The sequence below is a fragment of the Gambusia affinis genome, linkage group LG04, assembly GCF_019740435.1.
Source record: "Gambusia affinis linkage group LG04, SWU_Gaff_1.0, whole genome shotgun sequence".
Taxonomy (NCBI): domain Eukaryota; kingdom Metazoa; phylum Chordata; class Actinopteri; order Cyprinodontiformes; family Poeciliidae; genus Gambusia; species Gambusia affinis.
Genome location: NC_057871.1, coordinates 15,613,561 through 15,638,852, shown reverse-complemented (window position 1 = coordinate 15,638,852; position 25,292 = coordinate 15,613,561). Strand labels below are relative to the sequence as shown.

Sequence of the window (25,292 nt, the reverse complement as noted above, 5' to 3'; positions counted from 1 at the left end):
TGCTTGCAAGCTAATGAACTTCATGGTAGTGATTAAAAAAGAGGAACATCATTTCCATTTGATGATGACTCCCCCTTTTGGCTGACTAAAATTGTCACGTAACAGGAACAGAGTTGCTCTGTGCACATGAGATAAGGGAAGCAGAGTCATTTGAGCACTGACTGACAACCATTACAAAGAAAGGAATTCCAGCACCAACTCCTGGCTTTCATGATGATTCCTCCCTCTTTCTTGCTTGCCTAACTTTTTTAAAGAAAAAGCCAAGGAAAACAAAACAAAATGGGGGGCCCCACTGGCCCTTCTGCAGTGGTGAACATTGGTGCCAGCATTTTTGTTCCCAGGCAGTACTTACGTATACAGTCGTGCCCCATCCCCCTGTAGCCGTCTCTGCATTTGCACTTGTATGAGCCTGGCGTGTTGTAGCAGGTGGCAAAGCTGCTGCAGTGGTTCAGGCCTAAAGAGCACTCATCCACGTCTGAAAGATAATAGAAACATGAAAACATTCAGCGACAGAGTGCGAGTGAGGAAACCCTTCAGACATAACAGCGGAATATCAAAGGGTAATTGCTCAATGTGCACATGAGGGGAAACTCATAGTTTATTTAACAGAAGCACCTATGTTTTCATGAATGCCTGAGAAAAATCGTTATGAGGGTTACTTGGGAGATAGAGGGACAAAGCAAGGTCATGTAAGCATCCTCCGAGCAGTAAGATATTTGATCTATAAATAATAAGCCTTCTTAAAGCAAATCGTTTGTAGGTTTATTACACTCAGCGTTGTAAATGTAAATTGAGCCTTCACTTCTGTTAGCTTTGATGATTATGGGTTACAACTAATGGAAGTTCAAAACTGGAACATGATACAAGACTGGCAAGAATTTTTAATACAAAAACCTACTGAAGAGTATGTCCATATACTGCACAGAATATGTAATCAATAACTCGTCCCAGCTAATTTACAAAAACAAACAAGAAGCGATTCTGAATTTTTAACAGAGGCACAATCAGGTGGACAGGAAAGGAAGTTATTCAGTCACTTCTACATCTTCAAGTAGTACAAATGTTAAAAACTTCTGCCCTTGGTTGGTATAAAAACCTACTAACAAACTTTAAAAAATATATTTCATGATAATGAAATGTTCACACCAGTTAATAAACAACTGTTAATTTGGTTTGTGTGCACATAAAAGTATGGGTAAATTACTTTGACTCTGTAGTACTGTGACCTCACCTATGCACTGGTATTTCCCATTGATGTATTGTAGGTCAAATCCTTCGTGGCATTTGCAGATATAGCTTCCAAAGGTGTTAATACATTTCCTGAACCTGGGACACACTGCTATCCCTGCTGCACATTCATCCACATCTACGGGAGAAAAAAAAAAAAAAGACTTACAGGTTATTACAAAAAAGAAGATATTCGAACAAATTCAGCCAAATAGTTCACACCTCCTCTGAAACTTTTTCATATGTCAGTTTAGAAACAGTTTAAAATCAGGCAATGCAAATCTTCGATATTAAAGGACAGAAATTATATCTATGACAAACCACTGTTATTCAAAGCAGCAGATTGCTTCACTTTCTCTGCTTAACATTCATTTATGAATAAAGCATTTTCTTCTCTGTGCACAGCGCAATGCCTTGTTTCATTATTTAAAGCCTTATTTCAAGTAGGTCTTTTGCTCACCATAGCAGAAATGTGAGCATTCATACTTAGAGACTAGTACAATGCCCCCAAAAAATTCACTCATTTGGTGCACATCTCAGCTGAGCAATTTATTTATTTAAAAAAAAAAATTAAACATGGTGAAATGTTGATTTGTTGCACATCTTTAGTTAATTCAAAGGCAGTGCTGACTATGTTAGTTTGAATTTAGTCTGGATTTCCTCAAAAAATATATGTTCACACAACCCAGCTAATATTTGGCTAGTTTACTGTTAGCAAACTATGACTAGACTATTCTGTGACCTTCTTGTCAGATTTGGTCAAGTTCATGAGAACTGGTTGGTTTTCTCACATCAACCCAGTTTTTAACCATGATCCACTGATTTCCAATGAAGTTGATATTGTAATTTTGGGAAAAGGACCCAGAAGGTTCCTATAAGCTTGCTTTATCCTCACAAAAAGTCTCAATGTGTATTAGGGGTCATTGTCTTGTTAAAACACCCAGTTAGGTCCAGGTTTTATCCCACAAGGTGCTGCTTCCTACATCACAATGGTGGAAGAATCAACTTCATTCATTCTCCCACACATCTTCTCATTGTGAAATAACTCTATCATTATCTTATTTGGCTATAATATTTTTCTCCAGATGTTTTTGTAACTTGGCAATGTGGGCAGCTGCATGTAAGACTTGAAGCCATCGATTTTAAAACCAGAGAGTACTTGGTCACCAGTCTGCCGTCTTGCTGCAATGTTTAAATTTAATATTGAGGGAATCATTGGTGTTCAGGAAATTTCAGTTCATTGCAGGTTTGGGTGATATTTCTTTCTGGCTTGTGTGTGAGCATCTTAACAAACTTGGTGACTTCCAGTGGTTTGCAAAAATAATGACACATCTGAAAAACCTGTATTGATCGTCTATAGCCTGCAACTATAGACGATTCTGTAATCTATAGTTATATAGAAATGACCCCAAAATGCTTCAAATTTGAATGTATTTCTCTATTACATTAATAACATTTCTGTCAATATGCCAGTTGGCCAATAGGCTATTTTTCACCTGCAATCCATAGACAGATGGCAAAAATCACCCTAAAAAATAAGACCAAACTAATGTAAAGCCACACCTGACCTTCTTAGAGCTCCAGACTCTCTTTCCCTCTGTCATTCTTCCAAAATTGATGTCTGCCTGAGAAACCCACCCACACAATATCTAACCAGTAGTTAAAGGCAATATTAAAGGAACACACTGTAGCAATCAAAGTATTAATACTGACATAGGTTAACTGCTTTAACCTTCCTTCCCACCCTCCACACATTTTATCTGTTAAGTTACCCATCTAAGCTGCAGCACCAAAAAAAAATCTGTAACGAATGGAGGACTGTTGTTTTTTTTTTTTCTCTGCTGTGAAATAGACAGACTGTAAGAGGAGTGGAATCTCTCTGTGGGCAGGAGCAGTGATAGATTTATAGTATTCTTGACAAGGGGAAGAAAAATTAACAGAAAAATATTTTAGATATTCCCACCTCGACTGCTTTGCTTTCAAAAGAAATTGTTAAGAAATCTTAAGGCAAGTTCTGTTACAAAGCTGTGAGAAGTCATTTTAGGTGCAGGGAATAACTCCTGTATCACCTTCATTTAGTGTGAATTCAGATTGTGTTCTCTGAAGCTGAAGCTCGAGGCTAGTAAGATAGAGATCAAGACTGAAGTGGACTTCAGTCTTTAAACTCTAATATCATAAATGTCAAAATAGTTTTCTGATATGGGCAGTTATTTACAGAGAAACCGATGATTATTTACACAAAAAGTAGAGATGCATGTTCTGTTCATAGAGCATTAGGTAAATTATTTATTGTCCGAGCAACTAGAGCCATTTTATAGCAGTCGAGTGACTACGTTATCTTCAGTTGTTATAAAAATGCTTTAAATATCAAAAATGACGTAAAAGAAACTTGGTGTTGCAATTTAACACCTTGAAATTGGGCCTTTGTCTCTTTAAGAAGCTCTTGCTATTTCTGACGTTCCACCTTCAGGACATCATCACAACAGTCCCTCCCCATTAAGGGGTTTCCAACAAATATTGGACTGAGAAGTAGCTTAAGCTCAGCAAACTCAAAGTTCCTCCAGGTGTTTGCTAATTGCTGCTACCACTAGTCTGCTGGAGCTGAATGGGAAAGGCATAGGGGAGGGATGCTTTGTGAGATGGTAGTTTGAAAGTCTGCAGCTCCAAAATTCGTGGAAGTAGGCTGCATTGATTTCTTGGTTCAAAATTTTCCTCAGATGACTTAGAAGCTGAGAAAAACCCACTCAGTTTTTCCTCAGTCACTGGTAGACAGGAGTCTATCAGCAACATCTCAGTTTTCAGGCCAGAGGATATATTAAGACTGGGACGCACCCACACAGGTTCTTCCATCTGGGGCCAGCTGCAAGCCCGGTGATGGACACTGACATCGGACCTCTCCTTTCAGCACCTCGCAGCCGTACTGGCAGTTGGCCATGGCGCAACTCCGAGCGTCTGATGGAAAAAGAAGCAAACCACATATTAACTCAAGCATGTGCCACAAGGGGGTTCAAAGAGGAACAGTTTATTCCACTCCCTCATATCCACCCATACACACACAAACATACATCTCTTTTATCCTCTGGCCAATTTGTTAGAGTAGTGCCACTCGTCTGTCTTTTCTGATATTTGCCAGCTTGACCCCGGGTGCAGCCAGGAGAACAACACAAGCACTGCCATTATTAGATTCCTCTGGTGAGGAGTTGCTGTGTGCTCACACCTTGGCTCAAAGCTCCCTCCTTCAGGCGCTTTGATCATTTCTTACACTGAGAGTCTCATTATCCATCTTCACCGTATTGTTGTGGCAGGGTACGGCCTATTTCCTGTTGATTCACACAGAGAAGATCAAGACCCTCCAAAATAATAATATAATAGAGGAGAAATGGTTTGGGCTTCCCTGATAAATTCATGTCCTAAAAAGGAAATTAAAAGCAGGGCTCATGCTGCTGCAGCGACTTTGGCTGTTTTCAGGCTCCCCGGAGTACAGTTTGATGACACAGGCAGTCTGGGCTGATTAAATGCCACGGCGATCCATTGATCAAAGCCACAGCAGGGGGAGAAAAGACGAAAAGCAAGGTGGTTAACACCATCACAAAAACAACACCTAGACTAATTTCACATAGCCTCAAGTGGAGAACAATTCAGACTTCATAAGGTGGAAGAATTAATGTTCTTTTTTTTTTAATCTTATCTTAAAAAAGGAGCTAATTAAAAAGAGGCGGCAGCAGTCATATAATCCTGAACTGAAAATGTGTGGAGAAATAGTAATCAGGGGGGAAACTGAACTTGCGGGAGATGGGAGACGTGCACAGGCAGCGGTTCGTATTATGAAGGAAAACCTCCTGGCGTCCAATAAAAACTGTATATTCACTGGAGGGTTGGAAGACTTTCTTTTGTATTTTTCATTTTACCGCTGTAAGGGCTCTTCACAGGCGGCTTTCCGAGAGAGGAGCAGCTATAATGAAGCAGATCAACACGGGGCTTTAATCAAAACAGTCTATCAAAGGATTGCAGGGCTGCTGTCAGGACCCTTACACTTGCAGAAAAATACATTTTTATCACCAAGGGCAAGAACCTTCCAAGAACATTGGTGCAAGCATTTGCAGTGCCAGACCAAAATTTACATACATTCACAATGATTATTAACAGCATGTTAATATTGGCCTTTTAATGATGCATTTGAATCCTTTATTCCCACAATGAAATAATTACAAAATATAAAATGTAAGATATTTTTCCAAACATGAATTTGGTCCACATTGACAACAGGTCAGTTATGATAAAACAAGACTTCAGAAGGATAAAGTAGGGAACATTGATTTTCTGCAATCACCCTGATCTGAACTGAAGAATTAAGGAAACAACCAACTTAACTGAGTTGAACCATTTTTGCCAAAAATTGTGCTCAAATAGAAATTATCCAGAATTTTACTGACAGCCACAAAACAGTGTACAGCGGTCAATAACTTATACGTATACCTTTAATTTATCACTAAAAGGAAAAAGTACAATAACTGTGCATGCATTATTGTATCATGGAACACACCATGGTTGTACATAAAGGTTAGGAGAGAGGGGAGTTTATGCAAAGAGAGAAAATAAATACCCACACCAGTACAGATAAAGTGTAGAATAAAATTTGTGTGCATGTGAGAGAGACTCACTTCCACAGGTCCCATCAGGCATCAGCATGTAGCCGTTTAGACAGTAGCACTTGTAGCTACCGTATGTGTTCATGCACCTGTGCTTGCAGGGCCTCGGCTTCAGCCCACATTCATTCAGGTCTGCAGACAGACAGACAGACAGAGAGAGAGAGAGACAGACACAGACAGAATGTAAATGGACTAGAGGAGACAACCCCCCCACCTCCCCTAAACAAGGTTGAAATTAGGCAAGGGGCAAAGGTGATGGGGCCAACTATGTCAAACCACCCCCTGCATTTGTATGTGGGTCAGACATTGTCTTTTTGTCTGTCTGTATATGCGTTAATGTGTGTGCTTTAGAAGTGGGGGTTATCTTAAAGGCAGTAAAGGTGTTACCATGTTCCAACAGGCCCTGAACTTCTCTCTTTGATGATTTACCAGAAAGCCAGTGTCGACTGTCAGCAATCCCACCACCTGCATTACACTCTCTGAGTCACCATGACTCCAGGAGACTCCAGCCTCACCAACCACCACTCTTTGACAGATATGTACAGATCCACTGTCTTTTGCACATCTGCAGAAGACAGTGGACCAGCAGCCTACAGAAATCAGACAAGGGAAGAATGCTGACAGTTTTTCTCAAGGGAGAAAGACATACTCTCTAAGAGCAACACCTGTCAAATGCTCAACCATATCCTGGCTGTTATATTTTTCTCGGAGTAGACATTTTCACTTGTCAACCACAGATAAAATTAAGAACATTATAAGTGTCTGTTTTTGATAATAGCTTTTTAGAAGTAGGGTGTTATGTAAGCTGCTTCGCTTGGATTATTTAAAAGCTTTAGTTACACTTTTGATCCTTAATAGTGTTCTTATTATAAATGATCTTTATAGTTGCTCTTATTTCCCTCAACTATAGATCCCACTGAAATCTAATATTTAAAAAAAAAACAGGATGTTTTGCTATCAGCTGCACTGATGCATTCTACGAAGTGGATAAAACAAAGATGGATTAGTTTGAAATTCTTGAACTTCAGCTCACATCAACAGCAAGAATGCTGCAATTTGCACACAGTTGTATATTCCAATGGGGTCAAAGTCCAAAAGAGTAATCAAAACTGGGTTTGGTGAGAAAGAGGAAGGCAAACATGAAAACCTGACCTGTATGGTGATCAAAACCCAGACAATATGCCAAAAACTCATTGATGGGCACGGAATTGTAAAAGAAATGCTGAAATCCAATTTGATAAGACAAATCTTGTGACTGTTGTGTCCACATATCACAGCCCATGTATAGTTTTGACCCTGTAAGGCTAGATGATTAAACAATAAATTGGAAACTGTTGCTTCAAAATATTTTAATGACAACAATTTAAACAAATATTTTAAAAGTCCCAAACTAAAGACTTTCATTCCTGTTTGTGTATACGTATAGGTCAGATGATGTATTTTTCTATGGTAAAGTCTCTGACTAAGCTTGTTCATTTTTATTTATCAACATTTGCTGGTGCTAAGATCCCTAAAAAAGGTTTACTGTTGGCTCATAGCTTAATGCAATAATATAATAAATGTATCAAAAATAGCATATGTTCACCATCAACATTTTGATTTTATTAATCTTAAAAAAAAATAGGTGCATGGAATGAAAAAATATGAGAAAACCAAAGAATCTGGTATCTATGCTACAATCAATGATTTTCTGTCAGATATTTCTTAAATAACCCTTTCCTTCGACCTACAAATACTGTAAAGTATAGACCATGTTTTTAATTTGTTCTACCAAAGTAGCAGCTTTTTAATGATAAGAGCTTCAGCATGAAGAACTGTTTCTCAATACTCGACAGTCAATATCTGCTGTAGTGTACAGCACTATTATTATTTACATCGGCACTCGTTGGTCAGGTATTCACTGTGGCATGTAGCTCCTTAGTTCTTGGTACCTAATTATTCCTCAAGTTGTGAATTAAATGTGTTGTGGTGTGCATTTGGACAGTCTGAAAGCAATCAATATTTAATAAAAGCATGTCTTGAGTCTTTCCTAACTATTAAAAAAAAGCAGATGATGTAAGGAGTACCCTGCAGGTATAAAAGTATATGATACAGGAAGAGAGAGTTTTCATTTCAATTTTTTCCCTGAAGCACTTTTTAAAATTAAGTTTTCTTATGGAGGATATGGTGTCACTCTTGTTGGAGGTTATCACAGAATTAAAGGAGGGACTGGATGGTGGAACTTGTTCATACTGAACCACAAAACTCGCTTGCCAATTTTAAAAGGAAGCTGAAGTAGGTTTAAGTCTCTTTTTCTTCTATGTATTGTTATTCTTTCCAGGTACTGTGACTTCTTCCCACACGCCAAAAACATACATTTTAAGATAATTGGCCAAATTGTCATTAGGTTTGAGTGTGTGTGCATGGTTGTGTGTTGTGGTGTGTCTTTCTGGAACACTGTGATGGACTAGTGACCTCTTCAGGATGCATGCATGTGCCTCTCACCTACTGACCAGAATGAACAGAGAAATCAGTCTATGAGCAGAATTGCATGATGTTCAGAATCAGTAGTAAAGACCAGCGATACAAGTCAAAAACTAAGAAATCCAATCTTTTCCACCCAGTAAACCCATCATACCAAAGTTCTACCAGGTCATGCTAACAATGATAGTCTTTGATGTGGAGGTTGTTACTGAAAACTCAGGGTTACAAATAAAATTAAGCTTGAGGATCCTGGAGGTCAGTCCCTGGCTCATGCGGAGAAGTTCTAGTTTTTTTTTACAATGTTCTATGGACATGAGGTAAGGATGGATGGATGAAAACCAAAGAAAAATGTCTCTTATGCAAATTAATTAAATGGGCTTCCTTCACAAGGCATCTTGGCACAGTCTTACAGATAAGGATTTTTATTATCCAAAGAATTGTCCAGTATTATTTCAATAGCTGTGAACATACACCTGAAAGAATTGCAGATGTTGTATAGAGTATATTTTGATGTATTTCACCATGTCACTACTTTTAAAAAGGAATACCAAGTCAAACGGAAAAAGTTTAAAGAACCAACAAATCCTGGATTTACAAAACTGTGTACAACACACGGGGATGTGTGTTCTTCTTCTTTGTTTTATTGATTAGTTTGTTCATTGTCTCTGGCTGTAAAGTTCCAGCTTCTTTTTCACTTTAGCTAATCTTTACACAAATCATTGTTTCAGTTTTGGTCCTGGTTACATTTTTTGTTTGACCTCGGTTCAGTTTTAGTTTTTTATTGTTCAGCCCACCTTAACAGCACTTCTTGTTAAAATAAGGTCTGTTTAATCATTTAATCATCTTTGAGCTTTCTCCTGCCTGGGTTTTCCATCAAGTCAGGTTCTAGGAAACATAAACAGCTTTATCCACTTAGTGAATTTTACCATTTGTTTCTCTGCTACAGCAGATCCTTTGCAAATAGACTTCCTTTAACATCAGACGTTGGCCCTCCCTGCCCTTGCAACACTATATTTGGCCCCATCTATAGCACTGTGAACACATGGCAGGGTAAGCTGCATACCTTTGCCATTTAAAAGACACTGCAAGGTTTAATCTGGATAAATGATGAAGCAGATGCACAGTTTCTATGATCTACCCAAACACCCCTCCTCTTCTATTAATAGAAGTTTCTGATCTACTGACACTGCGCAGGCTGACTGATCCGTGGCTGTAACAAGGCTTTGGAACGCTTGCCTCTTTAAACCCACAAAGTGCCAGCAGGCTTAAAGCAGCATTTCATCCCTGGGAATACTTCATATCCAGCTTAGGGGTCAGTTTTTTAACACTTGTTACAAAAGGGCTACTATTTAAAAATTTAAAAGCTTTACTTACCATCATTTTATAAGTGAGGATATCAGGGACCAAAAATAAAACTGAGAGAATATACAAAATAAGGAATTTATACACTTTATGAAATGGCATTGGATACGAGTTTCATTGTTACAACAGTGGACAGATAATCCACTGTTGTAACTTCCAAGAATATTTGTCTCGGAAGTGCAAACATAAACTATATATATAGCGAAACATGGCTCTGTGTTTTGTGTAATTCAAATTCCATTTTGATTTTCATAGCAAAATTCAACGCTTTTCTCTCAGTCATTGTTTTTTTTTTATGCTTTGGCCACAAATTTTAATGTGTTTAATGGTTTTTGTTCATTTTTTTCTAGATAAATCAAGACAAAGTAGTGCATATCTGCAAAGTAGAAGTAAAAGGGTAAATAATTTTTAAAATTTCCAACAAATAAAAAATTGATGTTTGCCATATATTTTTATTCAGTCAGTCAAAAGTTGTTTTTATTATAATTAAATTATAATGTAATGTAATTGAAATACATTTAAAAAATATTCTTTGCAAAGTAGCTCAAACTTAGACAAATTTGATATCAGTACTAATTTCGATATCATGCCATAAATCTACAATTTGATTTAAGCAATAGCTCTGACCAGGCCATCCTATTATATGTTCTGATCTAAACCATTCAATAGCAATTCTAAATTTATGCATAAGGTCAATCTAGAATTCAGTGCAGACCTCCTGATGAACTTACACCTTTGCTTTAAAGGGACTGAACAAAAATGCATGCATTTAAGATTTTTGTTTATAAAGAATGTTTAAAAGCATATATAATTTTACTTCCATTTCACATTTTTTGATAATTTTTGTTGGTCTATTGCATGAATTCCCAATTACATACAATTAAGTGTGTTTGTATTGTTCAAAAGGGGTATTTGCCATGGGATTTTCTTCTGCAATTAATTATCTTTGCCCCTTAATATTCACAGCAGTTATGACGGACACTCATTAATGCATTCACAGAGACCCCATGGCAACAGGACATCGCCCGCATGGCAAAGAAACAGGTCTCCGCTCGCCTGGTGGACTGAAAAATATCTTAGAAATGTAAATGAGGCATTACTGAAACAGTTGCATTCTCAGATAGTGGAAGATCAGTGAGCGTGAGCACAAGCCAAACAAGACTCAGCCAGAATGACCTCTACGGAGACAGATAATATTAACCAAGAAATACACAAAGACCAAAGGGAGAGAAGGCAGTCAAATAGTGTGGACTCAGATTGATGGAAAAACTGAGAGATAACAGGCAGCTATGAACAACAGCTTAACTTCTGAAATTGGCCCCAGGTGGAAAACAACTTATCCTACCACGAGTTGGAAAGTCCCTCTGGGGTGTTCACTGAATGGTAAAAAACTGCTGAGACACATCTGAAGAGATGCAGGGTGGATTGATTTATTGGGTCAAGCCCCACAGAGGTGTGCCATGCTGCATTCCCGACACGCCTCTACCACTGATGGGGGGGATTAGCAGGAAGCTCTTTCCTGGGGATTCACCTGTCTTTAAAGCAGGTAACACCAGGTAAAACAGGTCATGTTTGAGCTGCTCTGGTTGGGGAGAAAAAGGTTGGGACCATACAGATAATTTCTACTAAAGTGAGAAACAAGGTTTACTCTGAGGACAGAAAAAAAATAGAATAGCGACTGCTTTTGTGTGCCGAATATAATTTTTTTAGTGATAAGAAGAAGAAAATATATTGTGGTAAGAAACGTTGACATGCTGTGTGATCATGCTGGCATTTCAGCTCAGTATCAGCTCTTGGGTGGTGCTTCATCTGTCACGGACGACAGTAAGTAGCAACAAAAAAGCAGAAAGTGACATTCACGCCCCCTCAGGTGGCTGCTCCATGCAAGCTGCTGAGAGGCAGCAGTGACACTGCCGAGAGGAGGCTTAATCGAAGAATCTCACCCTCCGTCACTACTCCCACTGGCTGATGGTCCACGGGAAGAAAGACAGGAAGGTGGCCATCCCACACCAGGGGTATTAAATGGTCCGGCGTTTCTTCTTTGTGTATAAGAAAAGAGGTTAGAGTGGGGAGAAGGGAAATGTGATGGATAAGGGTGTTGCCATTTGTTTGACATAAAGAGGTGAAGGAGAAAAGAGAGAGACAGTAATAAAGTAAGAATAGAAAACTCCAACCAATGGATTAGAATGTCTCTGATAACATCAAATTCCTGGACAGCAAAGACAAACAATGCTCAAAAAAGACAATTGCACAACTGGGAACTGGAGATGAGAGAAACAGCAAGCTTGCTTTTGTTTCTCTTCTCTGTGTTTCTTCTTCTCTCATCTCCATCCCTTTTTAGTGGTTAGTGTGAAATAGGATCTGAAACGATAACTGTATCTCACAGATTCAGAAGATCTGTTGTCGGCGTGTGACTGGACTTTTAAAAGTTGACTAAGGTTTCCATGTAAAGAGGGAAATCAGTGGCGGACTACCGTACAAACACTCGAGACTCAGGAATGACAGCCCCTCCCTTCTTGTGGGGCCGTCGCACCATCCGTCAGTCAAGGATCATTTCCTCTGGCAGAAAACTAACAGCAGCTTTTGTTGGGTGACAGGGAGATGATACAAGCCCTTTTGACTAGTCTGGACACTCATTCAAGTGGTTCCCTACTGAAAGATAAGATAACCTCTTGGAAGAACTTTGCAAACTTTAAGCAACACTTGTCACCACCTTGAGTTTTTTTCACAAGTTGTCACTTTGCAACTGCAAAATGTGATGTTTTTGTGTCACTGTGTATTTTATTGGGATTTTGTACGGTAAGGTAACACAAGTAGTACATTTAGCATTAAAGGAAAGCTCAAGTTTTCAACATTAAAAAAGAACATAAAAGTATAAAAGTTTAGTTAAAATACATTGTTCTTGATGAGTTGAGGCAAGAGTTCAGTCCTCTTCAATTCCCTGAGGCAGAAAAAGTCATTGTGGGGCCTTTCTGACCAGAAAACAAAGTGTTCAGTGACCAGGTCAGGTTTGAGGTAATCTGGATGACCAGGAATTTGATGTTGTCCACACGCTACCACCTTCCCTTGAATGAGACGAGGTGGGTGTTAATCCCAACCGTCCTTGGTGTTGAGCACCAGCTTGTTCAAAGAACACCCCTGGGACAGGTACTGGTTCTCTCTGTAGAGGGTATCGCATTGCTTGTTATAAAACCACTAAGGTGGAGTCATCTCCAAACTTCAGAAACGTGTTGAGGAATAGATAGCTGTGCAGTTGTAGGTGAATAGTGGGAATAGAGCCGGACTGAGCACACAGCCCTGCGTCATGCCTGTCTTTGGGAATTGTCAAGTTGATAGAGAGAAGCTTTCGACATCAATGTGACCCTGAGCCCATCAACTTGTATGGGAAGATGGTATTGAATGCCGAGCTAAAGTCTACGAATAGCATCCTAAGCTAGGTGTCAGGATGCTGCAGGTGTATCAGGGCTGTGTGCAGAGCAAATGCTAAACTTTCTCACTGAAAGATATAGTGGCCACCATGTTTCACTGTGGGGATGATGTGTTGAGGGATGTGCCGTAGTGCTAGAGTTCTGTGAAAGAGAGTTGTTATATCCACACCAAAAACATTCATTTTGGTCACATCTGATTAAAACACTTTCTTCCACATTTTACCTTGTCTGTACAATGCAAAGATAAAAAAGTAAAACATTCCAGTACCCTAATTTTAAAACTGAAGCTCATAGCACATCAAGTGGATGATGATGTGTTTTGCCACTAATATATGGCTTAACACAACTAAGTAATAGTGAGCTTTTTCAAATTGCATTTAACTGTAGGTATAGAAATGTACATGTTGTTAGGATACACATTATATGGGATACAAATCTTATATTGGATGAAACAGGGAAACCAAGCAGCTTATTTGGAACAATCCCCATTGAACAGACTCTGCAGGATTATGTGATAAGATCGGGGCAAATATGTCCAGACAAAAGAAACTCCCTGAGGTTAACTGCAAGATGCTGATGTGATCAATGAACAATCCCTTAGCAGAAGCAGTCTGAAGGCTCACGCTCTGCTCTTCATCAATGTGACACCATCCTGTCATTCTCCATGATTGTACTCCTGATAATGTGTTTTCTGTAAGAATATATCTCCTTCTTCACAGCTACCTGAACTCCTGGTGAAGAACGAGAAAAAATAAATGAATAAAAATAGTGACTTCATCTCTAATTGCAGTAGTATAATCCAATACTTAAAAATATATATTTTAAAAAACTTAAATTTTAGTACATTTATTAAATGGTAAAAAAAAATTCCACATTAGGATTTATTTGTATTTTTTTTACAAAGTCACTATTGCCATACAGTAATTATAGGAACTCCTAACAATTTTTGGTATAAATGCAACCCATTGCTTCTTGTTTTTCTGGATGTGGCACAGAGGGAATAAACAATCTTTGAATTCTCTCTGAACACCCAACCCCTTAGTGGAAGCATCATGCTGTGGGAATTATTTACTTTGGGAGTGATGGGGAAACTCAAAGTGGCACAAGGAAAGACGAAAAAGTTAAATTCAAAGCAATCCAAGAAAAGAAAAATGGATATAGGGCACAGGTGTCAAACTCCAGTCCTCAAGGGCCACTGCCCTGCAACTTTTAGATGTGTCTCTGCTGCACCACACCTGAAAAGAATAATTAGGTCATTAGCAAGGCTCTGGAGAACTGATCTACAAAAGAAGGAGGTAATTAAGCCACTTCATCCCAGTGTTTTGTACCTGTGGCACATCTAAAAACTGGAGGACAGCAAACCTTGAGGACTGGAGTTTGACACCCCTGATATAGAGGCTGCAAAAGAATTAACCCTTAAGCTGAGGCAAGAATTGAAAATTACTGGCCATAGATGTAATCCACCCAGATGTTTTTCAACAAAGAATGCGCAACAATGCCTGGAGATATTCGGTATTTGGTAGAGACATACCCACAAAGACTTGCAGCTGTTACTGCAGCAAAAGATGTATAAACTGTTGATTCAGGGGAGCAAAAATCAAAATGCAAGCCATACGTTTTTGTTTTATTATTTGTAAACAATCTTGAAGCCAATATGATGTGTCCCTTCAACTTCACATAATAAAGTACCATGTGTTGGCCTATGATATTGAAGTCTGAAGTTATGTGACAATGCATGAAAAGGTTTAAGTGGAATAAATACTTTTGCAAGGTATTCTTTATTTGTTTAGCTATGAAAGGCACTCTCACGTTCATTTATCTTCATATGTACTTAATGACTGCACTTAATTGTCTAAAGAAATTTAAGTAGTTTCATTTAAAGCCAGTTAGTAAGCTACTCTGCTCACAGAAAGTTTTATGTTTCAGACATCCAAAAATAGATTCTGTGTATTGTGATTCTGCACACAGTTCTTCTCACTGGCTATTAGCACTGCGGGAAGATGGATGAAGAAAAATATTAGGCTTCCTCAAATGAAAACCTTCATCAAAGTGCTCAGAATCTCATGTTGGGTGAATGTTTTAATATTCATTGAGACAATCTGCAGAATCTTCAAATATAATTAGTGGAAATTGCACCTAAATGTTAATGAAAACATACTTTCTTTGCAAGGGAGCAATAATAATCAGGCAGTTAGCATAACAGAGGGATTGCTTACCCAGGTGCAAAAAAAAAAAAAAGAAAGAAAAAATCACTTTTGGCCCTCAAGATACAAATAGTAAAACAAAAGACTTTGAAAGTCTTGAGGAACACAGTCAGATTCTACACCTCCTGTCCTGGTACGCCCTCTAAAGAAAATAAGAAACTGAGTATGTTTTGACCTCTTGCCCCGTTTGGTTGTTCTTCTGCAGAGAACAATGTGGAAAAACTTCAAAAGGTAACAGATATCAAACTGATGAGATCATGACCATGGAGACTTGAGACTGCTACTTTAACCAAATCTGAATAATTATGCTAATATTTTAGTGCTCTATTTTTCATATATTTGCAAGAGGCAGAATCTCACCATGGCACTTTGTGTGTAGAATAGGGCTAAAATAACTGAAAGCAATTCATACAAATCTGTACAAAAGCACCTATGCATATATATATATATATATAAGTATATATACAGTACAGGCAAAAAGTTTGGACATACAGTTGTGTCCAAACTTTTGGTCTGTACTGTAGATATATTCAGTATATTTATTCGTTCCTTAGTTAGCACTCCTTTTGGATGGATTCCTGCATTAATGCAGTGTGGTGTGTGAAATTTGTAGCTCAATTGCTGAACAAACTCTTGAGTGTACTTTGCTTTACAATTCTTTACGTTTTCTCCTGCTCAGCTCCCTGATTCTGAGAATATGGATAGAGCAGTCTGTGAAAAACTTTATGTTACTTTTTGCTTCACCCCTCTTGAGGAGGATGTTAATGATGGCCTCCTAAGCTTTTGCATTCCACATAACTGTCAATACATGGTACTGCTACAATATTTTTTTTTAAATTGAAAATCAGCTTCTACTGTTCTCATATAATACTGCAATTTTGCGCGACTTAAAATTTCTTGTTTTTCATTTGCAAAAAAGGCATAATCATCAGAAATAAACACATAAAATATAGCACTTTGCGTGTGGTGAGTTGTATTTATATGACTTTTGAAACTACATTACTTTAGTAAAATAACTTTTCTGCATCGTTCTATTTTATTGAGATGAAGCATTAAAACTTGACGTGACCGTGATGAACTTGTGTGGCTACAAGGAGCAAATAAATAGATTTCCTGCATGCTATGCTCTAACCAGTTGCAGCTGTAACCAGCAGATCGTCGGTTAGAAAAACAGTGACACACAGGGTTCAGTTCTTAAACCAACTCCAACTCTTTGGAGGAGTAAACCACTGCATAATCTAGATGTTAAGTAATATTCTAAGAATAATACAGCAAATTATTTGAACATGTACGCCACAGCTCTTGTCTAACATTCTTAAAGAAGCATTAATTACATATCTGGCTGATGGATGAGATGTAAGAGAAGAATGGTGTCTGGAGGCATCCCTCCCCAGAAAAATCATTCAATTGTGTCAAAACAGCAGGTCAGCACCAGCTAATTAAATCCACCTGGATGCAATAATCATCTTATTAAAAATGCTGAGATCGGCGGTGGGGGCGTGCTGCCAAACTGTTGCACAAATTATCCCTTAATGAGTTTATTTGTGCAGCAGGAGCACAGTCGTATATCCTCAACAAACTGTTAGACAGGAGCAATTCTCCTCCTCCCGCTCTGTGCTGGAGAGATGAAGTGCCTTCTTAAAAGAATGATAGGGTTTTATTGCCGTTGTGCTGTGGGTATTAATCCTGACAGCAGAGTGGTTGATTGTTTAAGGATGAACATAATGACATTTGTGTAAATATAATCCATTCAGAGGATTCAAAAATTCCATTTAGTCCTTTAAAAGAGCAAGTCAAATCTCAGAACTTGACTCTGAAAGAAATGAATATTAATAGCATAGGGCTTGTTTTCAGTCTCAACAGCAATAAATCCTTACGTGGTTTGCTCCTGCCTAATATAAGCAACGCTCCAGAGGTGTCTGGCATGCTTGTTAATCAGAAAGCCTGCAGGGTGACGCATCTGTCCACACGTCTTACTTAAACCTGTAAGAATGTGTGTCAATTACAACATCTTTAAGTGGCTACAAGTTTATGTATACAGATTCCACTTTATTACAAGTAATTGCCCTCCTATTTCTCTGCTGGAAACTTCAGTCTCTTATAGCACCAGATATTTAAATAAAATCCTCATGGAATGACCTTTTTAGCTGAACAGCTACAAAATTGGCAGAAAATGTGGAGGAGGACAAAAGGGCTTTGTAATTATTAGCTTTTAAAGAAATCATAAAATTTGCAATAATGCACTGGCTTAATATTTAAAAGAAAATCCATTTATTCATATGTTCTTTTTTAAATAAGCTGGCCTGGAAGGAAAATTAAGAATGCAACTTCCTGCGTGGATTTTTATAAAATCAGGCAAGGGATGGCGACAGGTTTTGTAACTCATTTATCTACAAATGACTTTACAGCATTTTATTAAGGATGTCAATGTTGCAAATTGCCTTTGAGATCAAAAAATATTCCGATGTAAGAAACTAAGATGTTCTTAGAATTTGTGCTGAGTTTTGTGTTTTAACAGTGACACATTTCTTGATATTTTTTTGCCTGAATAAGATTGTCCTGGGTGCACCACTGTGACTCATCTCATTATTTTATGTGCTGGACCTATGCAAAGTAGCGCATAATTGTGAAAAGAATTGAAAAGGTTATGTGGATAAATTGTTTTCATTAAAAAAAACTGTGCACAAAAAAACCCAAAACCCTGACCTTTTCCCTACGAAAACATTTTCTGTTCACCTAAGCTTAGGAAGAAAAGCATCTATCAGGAAAGTTGTCAAATTGCTTGTGGTAACTCTGGAGGAGATGCATAGATCCAGTAGTTAACTGAAGGAATCTATTGACACAAAAGCATTAGTCAGGCCTTACACAAGTATGTAAATGTAAAATGAAACAAGCAAATATTGAAATATATCCAAAAGATGTTCAAATTGTTTCCAGTCTTCCACCAGTTACTTAGGAGAAACACAGTTACCAAAAGAAGGTAGCCTGCGCTGGTCAGAGGAGACCAACACTGCAGGAGATTCATCCTCCAGTAAAACAACCTTAAACATACAGACGGAGAACATTCAAACTCCATGCAGGAAAATCCCAGGCCATGATTTGAACACACAACCTTTTAGCTACAAGGCATAAGTGTGAACTATGCTAATGTGAATTTGTACTCCAAGCTTATTGCAGAAAAAGGCAGAGCTAAAAGATGTCAGGAGGACTGAATAAATGTGAATAACACACTTTTCAGAAAATATCGGAAATTCATCCAACATTTCCATCCACTTCAACCTTTGGTCACATAAAATCCCATTGCACTACATTGATGTTTGTGATAGAAATGTGACAAAATGTGAAAAAGTTCAGTTTGTCTTGGAAACAGGCTGAAATCAGGTATATTTACAGAATTTCTGGGAATCTCTAAGTTAAGGTAAAGATCTAGACTCTAAGGTAATGTACAGAATGGCAGCTTATATATATATATATATATATATATATATATATATATATATATATATATATATATATATATATATATATATATATATAAAAATAAAATAAAATAGAAAATAAATAAAACTAGCCACACTATAAGACACAGAAGACAGTTTTACATCGTTCGTCTCACAAAAAACTCTCCCCTGGTTTACTTGGTCAGATAAGTAGATCTGTGCAACTCTCTTTCCTCCTGGTTACTTAATGCAACAAAAATTAGTAACTTACAGTACTTCTAAATATTGTCCATCTGGCTCATTAATAGTGAAGTCTGAATCAATGTCTGAAGAGGCTGCATTTTAATGAGAAATTTTAATCTCTTACGTCTTAGTAATAACTTTAGCTTCAATAGAATTACATGAAATTAAACAGAAACCACTTCCATCAGACTAAAAGGTCAAATCTGAGGCTTCGATAAGAGTCAGTTTCAACATCTAAATCTGACTGTCTGCAGCCGAACTGGAAAATACAGAACATCTTCAGATTCTACTGCTTCATCCTTGAATGTACTTGGATCACATTTGTAGGATAACATGCTCTAAATGGTTGGAAACAATGTCTATTGTAGCTGAATATGGGATGCGGATCCTTTTCCCTCTTCCCTTTTGTTGCAGATCAAGACAAAGTAGGGACGTCTTGGCCCGCAGAGACGAGCCGCCAATAGCCTTGAAATGCAGGATGAGTCATTTGGAACATTCCGGAAAGGATTTTCAACGAGCCTTCCTCCTCCTTCCTTGTTTTTAATTACACACTATCCTATTCCTGTCTCAGGGCGTGAATTCCACAGGTAATTTAAAGCAGCTCGGACGTCAACGAGCAGCCAACTGAGGAGCTTCAGTGCTTTAAAACATGCCCAAACTGCCAATACCCAAAACCTACATGCACACACACCAGGAGAGACACTTTAAATACCATACTGTTGTACTTTGTTAGGCCAAGTTATCGCACATCAGTAATTGAGATATTATCTTCACAGGGTAAGATGCGTTCAACACAGCCTGCTCCTGTTTCCATTTGAGCTGAATCAGCGCTCTTTCTGCTCCTCCTCCCCTGTGATTAAAGCTCCTCACTCCTGTCAGCTACAGGAAAATCGGCTTGGGCTCCTGCTCTAGCCACAAAACACAGTGATTACGCTGCTGTTTCTCTGGAGCTGGGAATGTCCTTCACTTTTGCTCCTTGTGAAAAATGTACATGTCAATATACTTGTACAGAGCCTCGCAGCAATATTTAGTCCCAGAGAAACGTTCCCATTTTTGTCTCGCTACAAGCACAAACTTTGATTTTGTATTTTATAAGGTTTTCTGCAGAAGCACAACACAAAGTAATGCATAATGCAAAGAAGAAGGAAAATTATTTATGGTCTTCAGTTTATTTTAAGAACTGAGACTACTAAAAATGGAACACTCACTCTTTTTGGGGAATACCTTGGCAAATTTTGCATATCTAAAGAGAATGTGTTTTTATCTAAACTCAGAGAACTTCTGTGGAGAATAAATTTTCATGTCTTGCTGCAGATACTGAATTGGAGTTAGGCAACCACTTTAACTGGAAACGTCCAACACAAGAATATGTTTTGATCTTAACCAATCAATTCTTGCTGTATGTTTAGAGTTGTTGTCTTGGAGAAAGGGGAACCTTCACAATGGGATCAAGTCTTTTGCAGCCTCTAACAGGTTGTCTCCAGGACAACCACATATTTAGTTTCATCTATTGTCCCATCAACTTCGACCAGCTTCCCTGTCCCTGCTAAAAAACATTTTGACCACCACTTTTCTCAATGTGGTTGATCTGTTCATAGTGATGTAATGTGTTGGTTTTCCAACACACATTTTCAAACTTTAGTTTGATTGTTAGCAAAAAATTTTACATTTTGCTTTTCTCTGACCATACTATCCTCTTCCACTTATTTACCGTTTCCCCTGCATGAGTTGTGGATGATTTGAAGAAGAGGCTTCTTAATGTTCATGTGGGTTTTTCTTGTTATTCCAGACTTGTGTGGTGCACTCCTAATAATAATCCAGTCAAAATATTCTCATACCTAAGTTAGGAACTCTCAACAGCTGTTTGGAGCAGCTGTTGAGAATCCCTAAGTTACTGCTAAATTAGTAAAGGTTTTTGTTTTATAAATAATGCAGACCGAGCAACTTTTGTGTAAAGTGTTTGTGAAGGTTTGTGCTTGGACCACTTTTTAAGAGTGTGAAAAAGGTAACATACCTCACTTGTTATTTCTGGGAATCTTTTCAAACAAACAAATTTGAAATGAATACAAAATGTAATTTTTGTTTTAGAGAAAACTAGCTGAATTGGACCTATCATTTGCACGAAAATCAAATTAACCTTAAACTTAGCCTAGATTTCAAGACCTCAGAGTTTTTTTTCCTGATGTGTTTCTGAGTGATTTTCTGAAGTTTGGGTAATATATTCTCAGATATGTGCCAGAGAGCTTCTCGGCTGCATGGTCAGCATGAGGGACGACAGCACGGTTAAGAAGTCAATGCAATCAACTGTTCATAGTTGCTGCATTGTCGCCCAACACAAGTCAGTGACTCAATGTAATGGGTTGGGTTTCGTTGGATAGAAAATATTTTTACCAAGTAAGTGGTAAAAAAACTTGAAGTTAATATAACTGACTTAATTCAGTTAAGAAAACTTTTGTAAGGCAGGATTGCCGTGTGGTAGAATACCTATGTGATTAACTTGAAGGGGTAGATTTCTCTGTTTCAGTGTCCTGTTATGAATAAACCAGTTGACACAAGACTTGCCAAAGCACCTTCAGAGAACTCACCTTGATTGCAGGTCTTGCCAGTGAAGCCGGGTTGGCACTTGCACTTGTTGGGTCCCACACACTCCCCATGCTTACAGCTAGGTTGACACACAGCTGTTCAGAAAGGATTTAGAGAAGAAAAGAAAGATCAGTGCAGCGTCCCACCAGAGAATTTTGTGCCAGATAACGTTGGGAAAAGGACACAATCCTTCTGCTTTAAAACGTCCAAAACCACTCAGACTTTAAACGGTCTGTTTACGCCACAATTTTTCTACAATGATGCAGCGCCATGGCTCAATGACATATGAAATGTACTTGTTTTGCTTCTTTTTCTCTGGCGGAAATTTACTAATAGAAATGGAGAAATAATTTTCAGCCAAACTCAATGTACACACCAGCCTTTGTTGCTGTGAGTGATCTTGGAAAAATAAATCATCTCTCCCTGCAGGTGATAAGCGAGAAGTTTGACCTTTTAACACCAAATAACATATTCACTTGCTCACTCATAACCCAGCAATGATATTTACACTGGCAAAGAGCTAACAAGGAATCACCAAGGAGGACATTTGAATATGAGTCGGAAGCTGAAACAATGAAAGCACCCAAATAGAAGCTTTTAATTAGTTCCTCAGTAAAGAGCTGCCCTCCAGATTTTGCACTGTGCGCAGAAGTTGATAATTTGAGTCGGAACAAAGATGAAGCCTTACAGCTTCACTGATTCAGTGTTTGGTCTTAGTGAGCTGGAGGCCTGCCCTGCTTATCTGTCTGGACTCACTGCAGTTGCTGCTGAGCATGTCTGATAGAGCCAAGTGGTACTAATTTTCATTAAAAAGCTCCATTAATTATGCCATAAAAGGCAGCCATCAGAGGATTTAATTGTCACTGTTGTAAAAGAGTCCATGCATAATAATGTGAGTTATTTTTTCTCTCTCTCCAGGGGGTCTTTTTGTGGGCTCTAGTGTCCCTTATATGACAGTAGGCTGACAGGAAAGGGGGGAAGACATGCGGCAAATGTCGCCGGGTCCGGGAATCGAACCCGCAACGGCCGCATCGAGGACTCAAGGCCTCCAAATGTGGGTCACGCTACCCCCTACGCCACCACAGCACGCTCCATAGTAATATGAATTAAAGAGGAAGAGAGGAAGGGACTGTGGTGAAATCTGTCGGACTTTCTGTATTTCCTTGCGGCAATAGAATTTGCTGCTGATGCATTTAAATATCACAAGCAGGTGTTACAATCAATCTGGTATATGCATATTTTATGTTTTGTTTTGTTTTTTTTTCATCCTTTTTATCAGAAGGACCTTCAGGGTTGCACCACATAGAAATTTCCAGTCAGCTGAAGTAGATGCTCAGAATTCAGACTGCAGCATTTAGAACAATCAATGGCTTTTGTTGATGTGTGTTTTTTACTTCAGGGTGAACAACCACACCAATTAAAACTAAATGTTTTTTAAGTCTCTCTATAGCTCCACGTCTGACATTTCTACAACAGAACATTTGAAAACTCAATTTCAGCAGACTGTGAAGTAAAAGCAGCAGTGGAGACACATGAGGTTTTTCTACTTTAATTTTTTAAACAGTTCTTAGGGAATGTTGTACTAGCTAAATAAACTGAAAGCATTTTTAGTTTAAGAGTTGTGAGCCTGTTTAACCCTGGAATAAATCATTTAAATTTGTAGATAACTAAATAACAAAATTGTCATTTAAAAGAAAGGGATTAACAAGGACTGACCCTGCAAGCAGCTTTTTGGGCAACATTTATTTATTTTTTGCTTTATAGTCTGATGCCTGGTTCAAGTGGAACCGATAGAACTATGGATGAAGGAAATATTGACATTAATATCAGATTCGTTACTCATTTTTTAGCATATTGATACTATTCTGAGGCAGTTATCAATCATCACTTTTTTTCATCTTGTTGCTTTCATGTATGCATTTCAGAAAGAGTAGAGAGGGCGTTGGAAAGGTGGTATTTGTTTAAAGAAGTGACAGTGATAGAGGCGTAGAGCATTGCAGAGTGTCAATTAAAGCAAATAATTATTGAAAGATTACAGAAATATATGCATAATGTTGGTAAATACTGTTTGTTGGCCTCAGCAGCTCTATTAATACTGTTTATTAATGGCCACCCAAATTTTCCTATTGGTGCATCCCTAGAGCATTTCCAGTGTTAACCCAAGGCCGGTGCTAAAGATGGGTTCTGTGAAAAAATGAACCTTTATGGGTCAGTTTGTTTGGTAGGAAATGTTCTGTGGCAGACAGGTTGTTTTCATACCTGAAAATGCAAATTTCCAAACAACCACAACACCCCTAAGTTGATGGATGAGAACATAACAGAGTTTATCCCAAAGCTATGGGATAACAAATGAATGAAAAAATATTGCAACTATAAGTTGCTCTGGAGCGCAAGTCACATTGGTGCCTGGATGCATACAGTGTAAATCCAGGATAGAGAGGTGGTTGCATTACAAAGGATGGTGATTTTTCAAGGTACTTCACCCAAGTGGCTTAACATGGGCGTATCATTCCAAGATTAATTTGTTCAGAATCTTTTTTTATTGAACTCAGCATGTAAGACGTCAATTGAAATCTTCCACAATTAAACGTTAACTAAATTACAGCTTAGTGAAGTATAAAAAGTAGCTAAATAATTTTAAACTCAGATCAGTTCTGTCCAAATACATTTTCTTTTAGTAAAGACAAAAAATGTAAACTTATTTTGCAAAAAAAAAAAAAAAGAAACTTATGGATCCATAGCTCTGGTATAATCAGCAACTGGCTCATTGTGATGAACAGTAAACATTAAGTATTATTGCTGAATATTGCCTGTATGACTGGCCTCGCCTGTATCTATTCTGACATTTATCTTTAGCATTTCATCCACAAGTGTCAAAAATAGTGTGGGCATCCAGGGCAGTGAAAGTTCACCTAATGACCAAGTGTATTATTAGCATGAGGTTGAACTGAAATGTAACAGTATGCCATTCACTGTCATTGAAAAAGTCCTTTGATGTTTTAAATGTGCACACAGTTAATATAAAGATGGTAAAATGTTAATTGTCAACACAACCTTCATTAGGCCTTTTGTATTAAGACGCTTTCAATTCAAAACATACAGTCACAACACAATGCCATTTTAAATATTTAGCAGCGTATTCACAAAATAAATTGGGTGTGTAGAATCGACTTTAGCGCACACAGAGACGCACACTTACATTATAATACTGAGAAAGAAGCACTGTTCAATTGTTCAAACCAAATTCAAAGGCACAAGGGGATGAGGAGAGTCCTTAAACAGGAGTAGATAGCATCTTTAGACTCATTCAACTTTATTGAGCTATGTAATCAAATAGAATGAAGGCATTGTTAAGCCACTTTGAGAACTCAGTGGAACAAGCCTGGATGTCCACACACTGTGTTTCAAGAGTTTACAGTTACAAATTAAAAAGGGACCCATTTTTAAACGGAAATGAAAAGAGCTTTTCTGTAGAAAGCATTAGTCAGTCAGACCTTGGCTTTGTTCAGACTTGAAAACACAACTAATGTTTTAACTAGACTGCTACGCCATGCACTTATGCTTAAATATTGTGGAGGACAAGACAGCTCCACAGAGATCTGTGTAATACATTTTAAACAACACAATAAATGTAGAAAAAAGTAGAGAATTTTACATAATCACTTGCATGATGTACTAAAGCATTTACAATTT

General features: G+C 38.0%; 1 protein-coding gene across 6 annotated transcripts in view; it reads right to left on the bottom strand.

The window, feature by feature from the left end:
* npnta (nephronectin a) overlaps positions 1–25,292 on the bottom strand; it is a 63,913-nt gene that overhangs the window by 16,628 nt on the left and 21,993 nt on the right. For 4 of the 6 annotated variants that reach the window (XM_044113184.1, XM_044113181.1, XM_044113183.1 and 1 more), the window contains 5 exons: positions 21,602–21,694; positions 5,889–6,008; positions 4,060–4,179; positions 1,232–1,366; positions 353–475 (listed from right to left, as the gene is read on the bottom strand). In XM_044113184.1, coding sequence (XP_043969119.1) covers positions 353–475; positions 1,232–1,366; positions 4,060–4,179; positions 5,889–6,008; positions 21,602–21,694 — 591 coding nt within the window. The remainder of the gene's footprint in view (positions 1–352; positions 476–1,231; positions 1,367–4,059; positions 4,180–5,888; positions 6,009–21,601; positions 21,695–25,292) is intronic. The other 2 variants (XM_044113185.1, XM_044113186.1) reach the window with 2 other exon arrangements.